The 20,094-nt window shown below is 39.3% G+C and overlaps 1 protein-coding gene across 2 annotated transcripts in view; it reads right to left on the reverse strand.

Annotated features, from left to right (window-relative positions):
• The window catches only part of LOC126298637 (uncharacterized), a 247,974-nt gene that overhangs the window by 68,977 nt on the left and 158,903 nt on the right, over positions 1-20,094 (reverse strand). For both annotated transcript variants that reach the window (XM_049990048.1, XM_049990047.1), the window contains exon 13: positions 10,667-10,707. In XM_049990048.1, the coding sequence (XP_049846005.1) occupies positions 10,667-10,707 (41 nt within the window). The remainder of the gene's footprint in view (positions 1-10,666; positions 10,708-20,094) is intronic.

Here is a 20,094-nt window from a genome sequence, read left to right on the forward strand (position 1 = left end):
TGGCACTTATCAGATCAAAGAAAAATAAGCAATCAATTCAAACCAGATGAAGCACGTGAAAAATAACGTATAAATACGGACAGAGCACCTGACACATAGCATTGGCTACCTGGTAAAACTTAACTGCTAAGCTTACGACTCGAACCAAACTACTGTAGTTGTATTGTCATTCATTTGAACTAAATTGTGTCTCATATTACAATGGACCAACTTTGTTTCCATTTGGAGGTGCGGCCTAAAGATTTTCTCTCCCCTTTATTTCGAGTCTCAAATTTCAAGTGCAACTTAGATTCAGGAAATGTTTTTTTCCTTGATTTCAATTTTCTTTTTCAGGTGCGGCTTAGATTCGAGTGCAGCTTCGATCTGAGTGAATACGGTATAGTAAGTGCACTACATTTCAGATGTCGAAGTACCTTCTGCTGTGTTGAAAGTTTGATACAATGACTCGCAGCTGTCTCTTAACATAAACAAATGTAACATATTGATGCAAGGACTGGCAGCTGATCCTTAACATACACAAATGTAACGTATTGTGTATAAATGGGAATATGGATCTATTATTGATTGGTTGGTTATCAGTTATGAGAACAGACAGAAACATTAGATATGTATCAGTATGTTTCTATATCAATTTAAGGTACAATGATGACACTGTTGCAGGACTGTTATACACCAGAGAGATTCACTGGAAGAATCCTGAGGGGGCATTATTCAACCCCTAAGGTGATAGTTAAAAAAATAACTTTGTTTATCCAATTCTCGAATACTGCTCGTCAATATGGAATCCTTTCCAGGTTGGATTTTATGAGCACCCCTCATAATTTATTCAGTTTATCACATTTTTTCATGCACTTAAAGCAAAAACATTAGGTTTATTATGCCCTTAAAAACAGCCTGGTTCCTTGCTGCTGACTCTCTCATGTCTTATGTGACAAATAGTCTATCCAAGTGGGTAACATTAAGTTCTCTGCACAAAATGACTGTCCACTTACATGCACAAAAGAAAGTATCTACAGATATTTTTAACTCTGGGTATGAGCAGAACAATCCCAAATTTCCTTTGACAGTTCTTGTTTTCAAATTGTAAGTTTTTGACTCCAAGGGTTTCAATTTGGAAAAATAAATCCGTTCTGATGTTCCCAAAGTGCTGCAAGAGATTGCCTTTATATTTCATCCATCTCTAATGACTATACTGTTGACAGGAAGTTAAATTCTTAATATTTCTTCCTTTTGTACATTTCATAATGCTGTAAACATCATTACGTCTTAAAATTAGTGGTAACTTTTGTTGCTCTTGCACTCATGAACACAAATAACTTCACAATAAATCTTGTTACTACCTGATTAACAGTGCTCATTCTCTTCCTGAAAAAAATTTTTATTTTGCTGCTTTATCCCCAGATATTCCAATTCAAGGCCATTACCTACGGAATAGTATACAACATCACATATTTTAGAAGATTCTTCAACATTCTGAGGCAATTCAAAACATCAGTGTTCATTCTAAACACAATTAAGTATTCACATGAAAATGAAGTCCCATACAACTTGCCAGCTTATGTTACTAAAGGTTTTATGGAAGTGAAGATTTTTCACTGTGACTGAACTTCTTTAAGAATTAAAAACTAAGAAACTGTACTTTGTTCCACTAATATTTATTTAATTCTGTAATGGCACCACCTGATCTCACTGTGTAAGCCAAATAGCTGACTTGACATTAGTGCCGGCCTCTGCACAGCCACCACTCAGAGGGCACTGGTCATCAGGAGTGCCTCCTGATGGGACCATGCCAGAATCTGGTATATAAACCAGTCCAAGGCTGGTCTGAGTCAGTTGTAATGTGAACTCTATTTTTCATAGTGAAAACTTGGATGTGCCACAGATTGGACTTTCCTTTGGAAAAATTTAAGTTAACTTGTGTTGTCTTTGTGTAGTGGTCCCCACTACTGCATGTAACTCATCTTTAACAAAAGTGGGAATGGCTCAGGACCCATGTCAACTGCAAATAATCTGCTGCTGCTGATTATGGGTTTCAAGACTAAACATCTGTCATCAGTCTCCCACTTCTCCATCCAGGGTGGAATCAATGTGTTTCATCTGTCTGCATCTGGAATAAATCCTATGGGAAGAGCTGAGAATATTTTCTAATTGTTTGTGTAGCACGTATCTGAGGAGAGAGATGGACACCAGCGTGGTATTCACTAGTGGCATATGGGAAACAGCCTAAATATAACATTCTCATGTTTAGTCCATGAAGCAGATTCGATTTGTGTCAGGCTTCCCCCCACCCCCTCCCCATGTCCCACAAGTGGTGTGTTAACACTCTTGGCTAGCTGAGCAGGTGCCTGCAAATAGGACAGTGAACATTTTGTATCAGATGAGAGATTGATCTCTCTCACTACCACCCCCTTCCCACCTCCTCCCCCCCCCCCCCCCACCCCCCAACTATGTACAAACTACAATTACCACTAACATAAACCTACAGGGTTATTATGAGCTAACAGCAACAATATTACAGGCATTGCAAGCATTAGCGGGTGTACCAGGCATCTCTCCTGTGCCACCCATGTTCATGATTTTCCTGCCATATAACAAACACAGAGCAGAGTGGGAAGCTCACTGCCAATGATTCCAGTTGTACTTTACGGCTTGCCAAATTTCCAACATCAAAGATACATCCGAAATTGTATCATCTAATACAGAAACTAGAGTCACTACTGAAGCCACAGGAAGTTGAGTTGTCTAGAATACTCTCTTTCTTGCGACAACATTTTTCAACAAAGAAACATGTTTTTACAGCCAGCTTAGGAAAAGGAGCCCAACCAATGTTATGCAGAATGGGCCACCAACATGCATGGATTAAGCATGAATTCCAATATCAAATGTTTGTGCGGACATAACTATGCAGACTCTCTAACCAGGGACATGACAGTGTGTCTTACCCCCAAATCAGAAGTAAGGGGAATCAGAACCTTCTCTGAGGGGAGTAATGCAAATAGCTCACATCTATGAAACTGCTCATGTAGCCCAGATTTCTATGTACTGAAAGGAGATGTCGCACCATTCAGTTCTCCATCACCAGTCATGTGGGACATCATGACACCACTGGCAGAGCCCTTACCTGCTCCATCACCAGAACGAACGAGCTTACAAACAACTACACCACACCATTACATCTACATCTACATCTACATTTATACTCCCCAAGCCACCCAACGGTGTGTGGCAGAGGGCACTTTACGTGCCACTGTAATTACCTCCCTTTCCTGTTCCAGTCGTGTATGGTTCGTGGGAAGAACGACTGTCTGAAAGCCTCCGTGCACACTCTAATCTCTCTAATTTTACATCCATGATCTCCTCGGGAAGTATAAGTAGGGGGAAGCAATATATTCGATACCTCATCCAGAAACGCACCCTCCCGAAACCTGGCGAGCAAGCTACACCGCGATGCAGAGCACCTCTCTTGCAGAGTCTGCCACTTGAGTTTGTTAAACATCTGCATAACGCTATCACGGTTACCAAATAACCCTGTGACGAAACGCGCCACTCTTCTTTGGATATTCTCTATCTCCTCCGTCAACCCAATCTGGTACGGATCCCACACAAATGAGCAATACTCAAGTATAGGTCGAACGAGTGTTTTGTAAGCCACCTCCTTTGTTGATGGACTACATTTTCTAAGGACTCTCCCAATGAATCTCAACCTGGTACCCGCCTTACCAACAATTACTTTTATATGATCATTCCACTTCAAATTGTTCTGCACGCATACTCCCAGATATTTTACAGAAGTAACTGCTACCAGTGTTTGTTCCGCTATCATATAATCATACAATAAAGGATCCTTCTTTCTACGTATTCGCAACACATTACATTTATCTATGTTAAGGGTCAGTTGTCACTCCCTGCACCAAGTGCCTATCCGCTGCAGATCTTCCTGCATTTCGCTACAATTTTCTAATGCTGAAACTTCTCTGTACACTACAGCATCATCCGCGAAAAGCCGCATGGAACTTCCGATGCTATCTACTAGGTCATTTATATATATTGTGAAAAGCAATGGTCTCATAACACTCCCCTGTGGCACGCCAGAGGTTACATTAACGTCTGTAGATGTCTCTCCATTGATAACAACATGCTGTATTTTGTTTGCTAAAAACTGTTCAATCCAGCCACACAGCTGGTCTGATATTCCGTAGGCTCTTACTTTGTTTATCAGGTGACAGTGCAGAATTGTATCGAACGCCTTGCGGAAGTCAAGAAAAATAACATCTACCTGGGAGCCTGTATCTAATATTTTCTGGGTCTCATGAACAAATAAAGCGAGTTGGGTCTCACACGATCGCTGTTTCCGGAATCCATGTTGATTCCTACAGAGTAGATTCTGGGTTTCCAAAAACGACATGATACTCGAGCAAAAAACATGTTCTAAAATTCTACAACAGATCGACATCAGAGATATAGATCTATAGTTTTGCGCATCTGCTCGACATCCCTTCTTGATGACTGGAACTACCTGTGCTCTTTTCCAATCATTTGGAACCTTCCGTTCCTCTAGAGACTTGCGGTACACAGCTGTTAGAATGGGGGCTAGTTCTTTCGCGTACTTTGTGTAGAATCAAATTGGTATCCCGTCAGGTCCAGTGGACTTTCCTCTGTTGAGTGATTCCAGTTGCTTTTCTATTCCTTGGACACTTATTTTGATGTCAGCCATTTTTTCGTTTGTGCAAGGATTTAGAGAAGGAACTGCAGTGCGGTCTTCCTCTGTGAAACAGCTTTGGAAAAAGGTGTTTAGTATTTCAGCTTTACACGTGTCATCGTCTGTTTCAATGCCATCATCATCCCGGAGTGTCTGGATATGCTGTTTCAAGCCACTTACTGATTTAACGTGAGACCAGAACTTCCTAGGATTTTCTGTCAAGTTGGTACATAGAATTTTACTTTCAAATTCACTGAACGCTTCTCGCATAGCCCTCCTTACGCTAACTTTGACATCGTTTAGCTTCTGTTTGTCTGAGAGGTTTTGGTTGCGTTTAAACTAGGAGTGAAGCTCTCTTTGCTTTCGCAGTAGTTTCCTAACTTTGTTGTTTCCCGTCCCTCACAGTTTTACTCAGCACGTACCTGTCTAAAATGCATTTTACGATTGCCTTGAACTTTTTCCATAAACACTCAACATTGTCAGTGTCGGAACATAAATTTTTGTTTTGATCTTTAGGTAGTCTGAAATCTGCCTTCTATTACTCTGGCTAAACAGATAAACCTTCCTCACTTTTTTTATATTCCTATTAACTTCCATATTCAGGGATGCTGCAACGGCCTTATGATCACTGATTCCCTGTTCTGTACATACAGAGTCGAAAAGTTCGGGTCTGTTTGTTATCAGTAGGTCCAAGATGTTATCTCCACGAGTCAGTTCTCTGTTTAATTGCTCGAGGTAATTTTCGGATAGTGCACTCAGTATAATGTCACTCAATTCTCTGTCCCTACCACCCGTCCTAAACATCTGAGTGTCCCAGTCCATATCTGGTAAATTGAAATCTCCACCTAAGACTATAACATGCTGAGAAAATTTATGTGAAATGTATTCCAAGTTTTCTCTCAGTTGTTCTGCCACTAATGCTGCTGAGTCGGGAGGTCGGTAAAAGGAGCCAATTATTAACCTAGATCGGTTGTTGAGTGTAGCCTCCACCCATAATAATTCACAGGAATTAGCAGTGGGCTGTGTCAGCAGCAGTGCCATGGCCTAGCTGTAAATATTTCTTTCCTTTCTGTGACACACATACAGAGTATGCCCCATCAGCACACATGAAGTGCTAGCCCCATTGGCAATTTTTTCTGTGGGTGCTGGCCCCAATGTGAACAATAATTTTAAGCTCTTTTCATGGTTTTGGATTTGTGATTCATCAAACAACAAAAAATAACTCAAACGTAACCTACACAAGTGTTCTTTCGGGCAATCATCTGTGAAAGATTTGTGTTTCAACCACTTGGACAATGCACTGGAACTAGCAGAAGATCGTGTCACAGTCACTACTCACAAGGAAATGATGTCCAGCACAGCACTTACATGACTTTCTAGCAACTTACAAGGCCATTCCAACTGGAGGCTGCAACCCAGCAGAGAGGCTTCATGGCTGCCTTCACTGTACCAATTTGGACACGTTACACCCACCGCCAGCATGTCATCGATGAAGCTTCTTCTTTCAGGTTAGATACCTTCAGGGTGGCCTGCAAGTTTGGACGCCATCCAACCTGGATCTACAGGACAATCTCGATCCACCAAGGATCCATGATGTCTATCACGGCACCCAAAAACTGAAATGTACAGTGCCACCATGATCAACTTCACCTTCACCATCTGGGTATGCAGCCACCTGGTTCTCAACACCCCCCCCCCCCCCACTCCCCCCTCGGTGGACCCTGTGGTCCCATGACAATTTCTCCAATTTCCATCAAGCCTTATCCTGCCCTTGCCTTCCACAGCAAAACTCATAATAAACTTTGATCTGCTGCCTCTCCTAGTAGCATAGTGGATCTTCTGGGTCATGCAACACCTGTGTCCTCTCCTGCAGCGGGTGCTGGTCGGAGAGGATACAGTGGCTCCACCTTACACCATCATGGAAAGCCAGTAGCTGGCACAACATTACTGTCTACAGCTGTGACGATGCTACCCAGACAGTACTGGTCATCAGGAATGCCCTCTGAGAGGCCCACACCAAAATCTGCCATGTAAGTCGGCCCAAGGTCAGTCTGTGTTAGTTGTGATGTGATCTATGTAGTGCGTGGTGAGTGTGCAACTCGTCTAGTTCTTGTGCCACTACCAGTTCAGCTCTGGTGCTACTATTGTGGATATGGTGTTGACTGGATTTTGTTTTGGCATAAGGACCTAAGGTAGCTTTGAGGAGCATTCTGCTTTATATCTCTTGTTGTAAATAAATTTGGGCAAATCTCCGCTAGCTCTTAACTCACCTTTTGCAAAAGTTACAAACTGCTTTGAGATTAAGAAACTTCCTGGCAAATTAAAACTGTGTGCCGGACCGAGACTCGAACTCGGGACCTTTGCCTTTCGCGGGCAAGTGCTGTACCATCTGACCTACCCAAGCACGACTCGCGCCCTGTCCTCCCAGCTTTACTTCTACCAGTATCTCGTCTCTTACCTAGCCATGTCTCCGCAATATCCTTTCTTCCAGGAGTGCTAGTTCTGCAAGGTTCGCAGGAGAGCTTCTGTGAAGTATGGAAGGTAGGAGACGATATACAGGCAGAAGTAAAGCTGTGATGACGGGGTGGGAGTCGTGCTTGGGTAGCTCATATGATAGAGCACTTACCCGCGAAAGGCAAAGGTCCCAAGTTCGAGTCTCGGTCCGGCACACAGTTTTAATCTGACAGGAAGTTTCATATCAGCGCACACTCTGCTGCAGAGTGAAAATCTCATTCTGCTTTGAGATTGTTGGGCCATCATCAGGTGTCAACTGACTAGTTTTCAGAAGAGACATTAGTGTGCAAGGAACCAGATCTTAATTAAAAATATTACCCAACATATAGAATGTTTGGTCATGACACTGTTAGGAAATGTGAAATCAAGTATTCATTACTCCTGTTATGTATTAGTATGCTATAATAGCTAGTGACTTCATCTGATGCAGTGGAATAGAGGTTGAGAGTAGATAAAACTTCAACATAAATAGCTGCCCCATCATGAGGATTTCAGTACAAATATTAAATGGCCATTGACAGTATTAAATAGACACTGACATAGAATTATTATCATTGTTTTTACAGTATAAAGGCACAGGTTATTATATAATATGTAGGATGATGGTGACTTAATGATACTGTAAGTATACAAGAAGGTTAAATTGCAGTTTACAGAATAAATATCACCAAAATAATATAGAATGAACAGACATGGCATTAAAGCACATAATTTGTATGGATGGAAATAAGGCAAGTGTAGATATACACATATCAAAAAAAGTTTTGCATCATCTTGGTTCCGAGAGTTCGGGAACCTGTACAGAAAATTGGAATAGAGATCAACATAAACATCACAGCCACCCCTGTTATTGCTCATGGAAACATTGCACATTACACCACCATACAACGAGACCTTCAAAGGTGGTGGTTGAGACTGCTGTACGCACCAGTACCTTTAATACACAGTAGCATGTTTTCCTGCATTGATGCATGCCTGTATTCGTCATGGCATACTATCCACAAATTCATCAAAGCACTGTTGGTCCAGATCGTCCCATTCCTCAACAGCAATTCAGCATAGATCCCTCAGAGTGGTTGGTGGGTCACATCGTCTATAAATAAGCCCTTTCCAATCTATCCCAGGCATGTTCGATAGGGTTCATGTCTGGAGAACATGCTGGCCATTCTAGTCGAGCAATGTTGTTATCCTGAAGGAAGTCATTCACAAGATGTGCATGATGGGGGCACGAATTGTCATCAATGAAGACAAATGCCTCGCCAGTGCACTGACGATATGGTTGCACTATCAGTCGGAGTATGACATTCATGTATTGTACTGCCATTACGGCACCTTCCATGACCACCAGCGGCATACATTGTCCCCACATAATGTCACCCCAAAACAGCAGGGAACCTCTACCTTGCTGTACTCACTGGACAGTGTGCCTAAGGCATTTGCCCTGACCAGGTTGCCTCCAACCATGTCTCTGACGATTGTCTGGTTGAAGGCATATGCGACACTCATCAGTGACGAGAACGTGATGCCAATCCTGAGCGGTAAATTCGGCATGTTGTTGGGCCCATCTGCACCGCACTGCATGGTGTCGTGTTTACAAAGATGGACCTCCCCATGGATGTCGGGAGTGAATTTGCGCATCATGCAGCCTATTGTGCACAGTTTGAGTGATAACACAGTGTCCTGTGGCTGCATGAAAAGCATTATTCAACATGGTGGCGTTGCTGTCAGGGTTCCTCCAAGCCATAATCCATAGATAGTGGTCACCTATTGCAGTAGTAGCCCTTGGGCGGCCTGAGTGAGGCATGGCATCAACAGTTCTTGTCTCTTTGTATCTCCTCATTGTCCAAACAAAACCGCTTTGGTTCATTCCGAGACGCCTGGATACTTCCCTTGTTGAGAGCCTTTCCTGGCACAAAGTAACAATGTGGACACAATCAAACCATGGTATTGACTGTATAGGCATGGTTGAACTATGGACAACACGAGCCATGTACCTCCTTCCTGGTGGAATGACTGCAACTGATCGGCTGTCGGACCCCCTCAGTCTAATAGGTGCTGTTCATGCATGGCTGTTTACATCTTCGGGTGGGTTTAGTGACATCTCTGAACAGTCAAAGCGACTATGTCTGTGATACAATATCCACAGTCAATGTCTATCTTCAGACATTCTGGGAACCTGGATGATGCAAAACTTGTTTTGATGTGTGTAGTAACGGAGTAAAGAGAGCAATAGGCTTAGATTATGTTAGTATGAATAACTGAAACTCAATACATAGACTTAGTATGACACGTTCCAATTGTCCTACACAGAATTGGGAGAAAAAAAAGGGGGGGGGGGGGGAAGTTCAAGGAAACTAAGCCTGGGGATTCCAATAGGAGAAGCAGTAGAACACACACAAAAGCATAAGACTAAGAAGGAAACAAATAAGGTATAAATGCCACTTACATTACAGAAAAAGTGTGAGAGATGTGGAGATGAATGTGATCATTGTAACTGAAGTAAAAATAGTGGTTACTGATTGATGATGTGAAGCTAAAGAGAGTGGGGATGCGCTCAGTGATCATTTAGAACCACATCAGGTTATTTTTGTCAAATATTTACTGACCTCAAATGCTTCCAACAAGCCATTTTCCCCTCTGCTGACAACATGAATGAATTCTTCTAAGTTTACTTTCTGTTTGTGACCTTCCATTGGTACATTCAGCAAGTACGGGGGTCTGAATATTTCCAGCTACTTTCATTCCCAGTGAGTGTGGCTGCTATAGCCCTACCCATCTGACCAATATACAATTTGTTACAGGTATAGTGGCCAAACAGGTGTGATTATAACAGCTAGACTGAGCACAAACATAGCTGAAAACAACCTAGCACAAACATCGCTGAAGACTGCTAACGTCAGATTCCTCATTTTCTGAACAAAAGCAGAGGGTAGGTCAAATCTAATCTACTGCCACATCTCTTTTTCACTGTTGTCCTAGGTGAGATGCTGTCAACCCTTTTAATAGCTCCTGTATGCTCTACACTCGTTTTACTCTTTGCTCTAATCACTAATATAGGAGTCATTGGTCCGAAATGCTTGATAACTGTTCACGTAGGTGAATAAGTGTGTTAATGTCCTGTTACACACTGTCAACTTGCAAGCTCGGTCTTGTGTCAGCCATTGCATTCGCAAGTCACATCACATTTTTATCACAATGTAAAACAGCAGAATGCATCAGCAACCATTTAAAGAGTATTTTATACATTACACGAACTGACAACGTACTGTACCAAATTTAAACTAACTAAAGTTTTCTTTGTATTATCAGTCATAAAAGGCTGTTCTACATCTGAAGATCATATAAACAAACCAGTATATGTGAGCAATCATTTTTTTGCTTAAATTATGGGACATAGTATCACAATACATATTCAATGTAATTTGAGTTAGAACAACCTAGATTAAATATTACCTTCTCCACTCATCTTTGTTCTAGATGTTTCTTCCAAAGATCTGTAATAAAATCAAAATCAGCTGTAAATACACATGATTACACATGAAAAACATTAAACCAAATACCAAAATTATCAAATTAAAACACAAAACCACCAAATGTAAGGACACACATTAATTACAAATGAAAACACAGTATTGTGTATGTTCTACACTAGTAGTGTAGAACATACATACTAATGTTATAAATGGAAAAGTAGCTATGTTCTCATGACTAAAACACTGAACCAATTTTGGCACATAACACTTGCATGGAGGGCAGCAAGGCGGAGGCGGATTGTTTATAGATTATGCTCTGAAAGTGTGAATCCAATGCTTACTCATGTGTGGTTTCTGAAATTTTAAAAACAATTGTTACACCATCTGGCAAAGCTGGACAGCTTGTGCAACAAATAGTGTGGAAATACAATAATAAAATCTGACGATAAGTCTGAGAACTACGTTTAAAACTATTACATTGGGAAAGTCTTAAGAAACGTATTACTAATATTATGTATTTTACATTATTCTTTGCAAACTAAGTCTGATTTAGAGCATAGTTCTAAGAGATTTTGAGCTGTGGAAGTTATTCGAATCCAGCAACATTCAGAGAAATCTCAGTACAACTGGAACTTAGATGCAGAATGAAATGTGACCTAAAGAGCTATAGACACATTAGAACAGTCACTTGCCCATCGTATTTTAAACATTGAGTGTCATGCATCTCTTATAGCTTCTGAGATACTTGAAGCCTCACAGCAATGGCTTCATTTAGATGCTGTACAACAAACAGAGAGACATTAGGCCTTTAAATGTAGAATGTGGGATGCGTTTAGCATTTCATTTTTGGATAAGTCTCACTCGAAGCCAAAACCACAAAATCTTTATGTTCTTGCACAAGGAAGCAAAATCAAAAACTTGTTTATGGAACTGTGTTCAGATTGTAAAATAACTAATTGATAAGAAAAAAAACATTTTTGTACCTTTTAACATTTTTAACTAAGATTCAACATGTGGCAAAATAACACAAACACATTCATCATACCTATATACTGGCATAACATACATTTAAACATACACAGTACATATCTAAACAACCATACACCCAGATCTTTATACATTACCAAATAACTTATACACCATCACTCATCATAATAAAACTACTGCTACGCAAGTGCAGCTACGGGTAACAGCTTGTACACAATACTGTACTTTTCATTTATAACTATGAAGTTTTTCCATCAAGAAGCAGCAGAAGAACCAGTTAACATGACACACATAAGTTGAAATAAACATGGAAAACTATAAACTAAAAATGTGTGCTTCCAAATCCTTCGGCACATAAAAATGTTGTTGTTGTTGTGGTCTTCAGTCCTAAGACTGTTTTGATGCAGCTCTCCATGTTACTGTATCCTGTCCCACATAAAAATAAATATGAGAAAATGTTAACCAAGAATAGGTGTGTGCCATGCAATCAGTTAAACATATAATTTAAATATAATATATAGTGCACTGTCAACAAACATTTCGGCAACTGCAAAGTGTGTGGCACAAGTTTTATTATGCTGTCAAAGAAATCAACACTTTGCTACATACATCACAAACAACTTCTCACACTGTGTGTGGCGTTGTTACATACAATGACTGACATCATGTCACATGATACACATCAGATAATATGCACAGAGTATTCACAATCAAGCACATCATCAGGCACCTATAGACACTTGAAGACAAAGGAGCAAAACTGTAATAACATAGCTGAAGGCACAAGAAAAATAACAGTAGAGAAAGAAATAAGAGACAACTCTGGATGATATACAGAAATGTGACAATTGTCAGCATATATGTAGCACTCACAATGACTTACACAGCAAAGACAATGATATTCTCTCTCACAACACATCTTGAAGTCAGAAAGACAATGCAATAATTTAAAAATAAGAAGTCAGTAAACATATATGAGGTTCCTGTCTGCATTCTGAGGGATGCATAAATAGCATACAAGCCTGATTAACAGACATAAGTAAGTCCTTCATTTCAGGCATTTTTCTAGAGTCCCAAAAACATGCACGAGTTGTGCCCTTACTACAGAATGATAATGCAGAAAGCATTGAAAACTACAGGCCAATTTCACTACTGTCTTCATCCCCCAAAAATAAATGAATCAATCATGAGAGACTAATGAGCTACATGAATAAATGCAACCTCTTTAACAAAGCGCAGTTAGGTTTCCAAAGTGGGAGAAATACAATACCGGCCATTACAGAGTTGAAAAAAATGGTACTTTAAGTTCTTCACAAGGATGACTGCATTACATGCATATTCTTATACTTGTACAAGACCTTCGATACTGCTGATCACAAAATACTATTTAGCAATGTAGAAGCACTAGGCATAAGAGGAACAGTGAACGAGAAGTTGAGGTCTGTCCTGTCAATCAAGGTGCAAAGGTAGAGATAGTTCACACATCTGCTGAAGATACATTTTTAGTAAAACAAGTGTCAGACAAGACAAAATATTAACATAGGAGTTCCTCAGGGTATTGTATTGGGTCCAATACTGTTCTTAATTCTTTGATTGCTGTGAACGAGTTGACTCGTCATGCTCCGCAGCTCCCCAGGTGCTGAGAACATGTATAAACGTGGCCCCTGGGTCTTCCTTACATGTTATTGAGATGTTTACGTGTCCCATTCTGCTGACCCTCTCATTGCTACGGACGAGTTACTTCCATGTCTCGGAGAGTTCAAACATTTCAAGTATCTATCATACAACATACAAGCCTCTTTGTGTGCTATCATTTGCAAAAGACCTCATTTCAATATCTTGAACTGTTTATGAAGTATGATGATTATTATGAAAACGTAATTCCCGATCGCAGGAACAGACATGTGTGTGTCGCACGCAACCATCCACTGGATATAAAAACCAGTAACTTGAGAATGAAATTATATATCTTTATGCTCTCAAATATGAATAAAATATTGATATCTTATCTACATTTCAGACACTGCAATGCATGAGCTAAAATCAACCATACGTAAAATTTATGCTACATGTTTTTATCTCTGCAATCTCTTTTAAAATTTCATGCAATGCTATACTTAATTTGATGCAGCACAGCAACTATGATGAATAATAAAATTAAAATCAATACTTTAATGAGTAAAGATATCAGACTGTAAGATGTGCAAAAATAGTGATATCAGGCAGAATACTGTCAAGTATTTCACTAATAGTACTATAAATAATCATGGAAGAAAAGCCAGTTTCGACACACATTTGCCAAGGAGAAACAAAAAACTCAAAACAGCGTTTTCTATTAGGGAATAAAACAGTATAATTAACAGCCAAAGGAAATGAAAAAGATTACCAAGGTATATCTGTTTGAAAGGGCAATTAAAACAGTCTTCAAAAGTAACGCATATCACATAGTAGTCAGTAGTAATGAAAAGGAATAACTACAACGCCATGTCACATTTCAATATGTGACCATTGTTTACTGCTTTCACAATGAAATCATGTGTCAAGATGTAAAATGTATGACAGTAATGTCTTGTCATTCACCTGACATCAACATCCCTCTCATCAAAGGGGGATGCTGACTCAGTTTTCCAGGTGGACTGAGGGGGATAGTTGAATGTGTGCAGGCAAAGAATTTGCTTTCTGAACAGACTGAATGGGTGCAAAGGACACAGCAGGATCTTCCCACTCCAGTAGTCTCCAGCTGATGTCTTTAGTGTGTTCGGCAGTGAAACACGGAACTGTTCTTTATATCAGAAGATACCTGAAGCAAATTTTGAGTATATCAAGGAACATTGTACAACAGGGGACAACCAAGTGGGGCAAAGCAGCTGTTAAGACATTGACCTCATATTCACAAGGATGCATTTGCTCGGTCTGGCCATTCTTATTTTGGTTTTCCATGGTATTCTGGTTCTTTAATCAAGGCCACGGCTGACCACCTGTCCTATTCTCATAGACCACTTTTCCCACCCTCACACTGTATGTCATGTATTCTGTGTTTTGTGTATTTTGAGCTATTTATTTGTATTTTATTACCTTGACAATTGCGATATCATTGAGAGATGATCCTGGATGAATAAAGAAGATAATAATCTATGCAAATAATGAAACTGTAAAACAGTTGTGTCTATCCATTTTAACATGCTATCTCCAAGGGATTTCCTCAGATAACTTGAACATAGCTTGGGGCAATATACTCCATCAAAATTGGAAAAAAAGATACCATGATTTCAAATTCTATTTAAAGCTCTCATGTCTGTCTGTTCATCTGACTGAACATGCTAGTCTCAAGAACTACTAAACAAATTTTAATGGGATTTTCACATGTAACCTGAGCATCGCTTGTGGCATCTTAGTCTTTATTTAATCAAAATCGTATAACAAAAAAAAGATATCGTGGTTTAAAGTTTTATCTGAAATCATGATGTCTGTTTGTCTGTTTGAAGATGCTAATCTGCAAAACTACTAGATCAATTTTCATGGGATTTTCACAGGTGTCTTGTGCACAAGATGGGGCAACACACAGGCTTTATTTAATCAAAATCAGAACATGAAAAACATCCTCATTTAAAGTTTTATCTAAAATTGTCTGCTCCAGTTAATACTTTGGATGTTTCATCGTCACAATGTGGTACACCAAGTACCAATAGATGGTGCTGTTAGTTCCATAATACACCAAAGAACCAATAGATGACACTGTTAGTTTTTCTAACTCAGTAAATAAATTTCGTGTGACTAGGGCCTCCCGTCGGGTAGACCGTTCGCCAGGTGCAAGTCTTTCGATTTGACGCCACTTCGGCAACTTGCGCGTCGTTGGGGATGAAATGATGACGATTAGGACAACACAACACCCATATCCTGAGCGGGGAAAATCTCCCACCCAGCTGGGAATCGAACCCGGGCCCTGCGGATTGACATTCTGTCGCGCTGACCACTCAGCTACCGGGGGCGGACTCTAACTCAGTGACAGATGTAATTTTGGAAGTTTATGTCAGTGACAGAATTAAGTGCCACAATCTTATCTTTATGAACACAAACTAGCAATGAATTTACATGGTTAGGATATACAGATGTACTGATTTAGCTTTCTACATTAAAAACTTAACGACAATTTTTCTCTTCTTTCGATAGGTTCTATTGTATATAAGAATGGCCAGACAGAGCAAATGCATCCTAGAGAATATGAGATCAGTGTCTTAGCAACTGCATTGCCCCACTTGGTTGGTCCCTGTTGTAGTGTATTGTTCACCTGTTTCCTACCTAAATATTCCCTCCCCTCATCAATGATGGATGTATTTTCAGAAGTTTATGTCAGTGACTGTATTAAGTGGTGCAATATCATCTCTGTAAATCCAAACTAACACTGAATTTATTTGGCTAGTATATATGGATTTACTGATCTCAGTTTGTGTATTAAAAATTAACAAAACTGCTTTTGCCTTTGCTAGGAAAAATGAATATATAATGTTTGCCTTGTGTTTGGGTGCCTACTCACATTTTGATTTTGTTTACAAATAAAAATGCCTAGAAAATGGTCAAGTCTTTCTGAATACACCAGAACAGCCAAAAGACTAAGGACAATGCTGTTCACAAGACACCGCCTTGAGCAACAAAGAAAAACCAGACTGCTTGAGTGGTTGAAAAGATGGGAACTGGACATCAGAAAAGTAAGTGAAGGAGGATGAGTGGCACAAAAGAAGCCACAAATTGCAAAATATGACACTGACAAAATTGTGAAAAGACCTGAGCATGAAATCACTATGCTACCTCTATATCTATGTCATTACAAATGCTACTGAAGGTCTGTAGCATAACAAGTCAACTCAAGACATATTGGAACACATTGAATAGCACTTCAGATGTCATCAGGGAGGCAGCCAAAAATAAGACTATGGAAAAATTAATCATACATGTCAGACACATAACTGATAGTTCAAACAGTGTTATTGGCTGTGAATCAGAACTAGACACTCTTAGTGGAGGGGGTCCCCCACCGCCCAGCCCCCACCCGCCTGCACCCCACAACCTCCCCCAACACACTACAGCAACTGTCATATACTCATGATTTTAAAGAGGAGTGTGCTATAAAAACAGAGACAAACTGTAATTCTTTTCTGACATTACAACTATTAATTTGCTGATGAAGTTTTCTGTCACTTCTTGGTAGAACTATGTCATACATCGCAAACAATGAAAACTGTAACTATGACTGTTCTATGTATTACTAAAACAGTTTATAGTTTCGTTATTAAATATTACGCTTGAATTTAAAATGTTTCAACATACTAAATACTGGGTAGCTCTCTGCAGTTTTTAGTGTAGTTATCAGAATTAGTAACTGTAAATTTATTTACTCATGTAGATTATATACACATTTCATATAATATTTTATTTTTTGGCACTTGGATATACAAGTGAAAGTTCTTGAAGTGCCATATTATGCTACACTCAACAACATCACCACTTTGTGATGTAGAGTGCCGGTACTAGTAACCCATCTCAAAGACTATGGTGAGGATAGAGCAAAGGACGTCACAGAATGGTTCAGTTTTGATTTGACTGATCCTTCAGAAGAAAGTAGTTCTAAGATTACTGAGATGTACAAAATGTTCAGGGAGCATTTCATGACTATTGTGAGTAAACTGAGTTGAAATTGCTGACACAAACATAGTTACTGGAATTCCTATCAGAAAAGGGAAGAATGTAAGATTAGCTACTGCAGACTAAAAGAAAAGAAACTGAGGTAATAATTAATCCCCGAAGCAGGATTCATACAGTTACAATCACATTCCAAGTATGATAGAGTGTGTGTGTGTGTGTGTGTGTGTGTGTGTGTGTGTGTGTGTGTACCATACATTAGAGCTACACTCATTTACTTTAGTAATACATTTATTCAGCTAGCTATTTCCCAGATAGACATAGTAATGATATCTGTACATAGGAATGGATAAACTGAAAATGTTGTCAAGTATACACCTACATCAATATACAGGGTGATTCAAAAAGAATACCACAACTTTAAAAATGTGTATTTAATGAAAGAAACATAATATAACCTTCTGTTATACATCATTACAAAGAGTATTTAAAAATGTTTTTTTCACTCAAAAACAAGTTCAGAGATGTTCAATATGCCCCCCTCCAGACACTCGAGCAATATCAACCCGATACTCCAACTCGTTCCACACTCTCTGTAGCATATCAGGCGTAACAGTTTGGATAGCTGCTGTTATTTCTCGTTTCAAATTATCAATGGTGGCTGGGAGGTGTGGCCAAAACACCATATCCTTAACATACCCCCATAAGAAAAAATCAAATGCTTGCTGGATGCGTGCTACATTTCATCACTCGTTCTCGGCCGTCCAGAACTTTTCCCTTTGCACAAACACCCATTCTCTGTAAACTGTTTATACCAACGTTTAATACACCACCTATCAGGAGGTTTAACACCATACTTTGTTCGAAATGCACGCTGAACAACTGTTGTCGATTCACTTCTGCCGTACTCAATAACACAAAAAGATTTCTGTTGAGCGGTCGCCGTCTTAGCATCAACTGACGCTGATGCCTAGTCAACAGCGCCTCAAGCGAACAAATGTACAACTAAATGAAACTTTATAGCTCCCTTAATTCGCCTACAGATAGTGCTTAGCTCTGCCTTTTGTCGTTGCAGAGTTTTAAATTCCTAAAGTTGTGGTATTTTTTTTGGATCACCCTGTACAATAAAACAGTTGGCTATTGCTCTGAGGCCATACTGAAATTATTTCATGTCGAAATACTTTCATATTGAAAGGGCCATAGCTTAGTTTTAGGGATGACTTTCCATCTAACAAGGAAATTCACCCACTTTACACCATATAGTGGGAAGTACAAATAAAAAAACTGTAGGCATTGTATATTTTTTGTAATGCAGCAAAGGCTTTTGATTGTTTAAATCACAGTACATTGCTCAACAAATCTGAATTTTATGGACTTAGGAATGAGGCATTTGGTTAGTTCAGTCTCATATGAGGAATAGGAAGCAAAACTTTGTTATACAATCCTGTGATTTAGCATCTCAATGAGGTTTATAACAGTGAGTGTTTCTGACTCAAGCATAATTATTACTGGTTCAGGCAGATAATAGTCTGATTCTTAACTGCATCAAGACATGGTTCTCTTTCTGGGACTTTGGGTGGACAATAAGCTCTCAAGGATGACACATATTCGTCGGTATGGGCTACCACCCAACATTCAGCATAACAAAATGATCCCCCAGTGTTGGTAGCTTCTTACCGTACTTGGTTCTAAACATATGTTGAGCAGCTGCAACACACTTGTTTTGTCAAACTCCAACACACAGAAAGCTCCCTCCACACCTGAAGTTGCCATGTTTGGGACTATCACTGACTATCGGCAAATTACAAACTACGTTGTGGCGGTAAACGTGAATCAGGTCACAATCAGGCATTGAAATAAATCCAATAGTGACAAGTGAAAATTTGTGCTGAATTGGGATTTAAACCTGGAGTTTCTGATGGGACATAGTGCATATCCACACTGAAGGTATCATTGTTTGGCACAGAGAGAGAGAGAGGGAGAGAGAGAGAGAGAGAGAGGGAGACTATGTTCGCAGTGTTATTTCTCAATATTTTGTTATATCTCCCAAGATTTTAAGTAATGAATATTTTTATATGGCTTATTTTACAATAAGAGTTTAAGTTGGCATTTCAGTTTATTGCACGTATTGTTACATTTTCTTGCTTTATGTGTATCTCAGAATCTTATATTTTGACTTTTCACTTGAAAGGGAATGAAAATTTAGTTTCTTGAATTTCTTGTCAGTGTTTAGCCAATGATTTTTATTCTGTTCACTAACTGTGCTATTTGTGAAACTGTAGCAATGACTACCATGTGAATTAAGAGTGATTAACTTGATTTTGTGCTGATGTTGAAGATAGTTTTCTGTAACAGGACAAAGTGACCGTTGAATTTTTTTTGTTTAATGAATGGTAAACAAATGTTTATGAATTTTGCTGTGAATACCACTGCACTTCATGCTACTCACTTTACACATTTATTGGGTCTGATCATTTGTATTTATGCAAATGTAATTAAGGAAGATATTATGTTCACAGATATGTATGAGGACATTTAGTTTACATTTTTGTTTGTTTGTTTGTTTGTTTAAACTTATAATGGTGTCTTTTACATAATAGTTGTGCTACCTTGTGCTAATCTCATTTTGAGTATTGAGCTTTATTATAATGGGTTTTAAGCACTGACCACATGGGTTTTACTTTTCCATTTTCTGCTAGTGCTGTGAGAAAATAGATTAAACCTCATTTTTTACACTTTAATGGGGTTTTTTATTGAATGTTTATGCTACAGGAGCTATGATTC

This window comes from Schistocerca gregaria, chromosome X, assembly GCF_023897955.1.
Source record: "Schistocerca gregaria isolate iqSchGreg1 chromosome X, iqSchGreg1.2, whole genome shotgun sequence".
In the NCBI taxonomy this organism is placed as follows: Eukaryota; Metazoa; Arthropoda; class Insecta; order Orthoptera; family Acrididae; genus Schistocerca; species Schistocerca gregaria.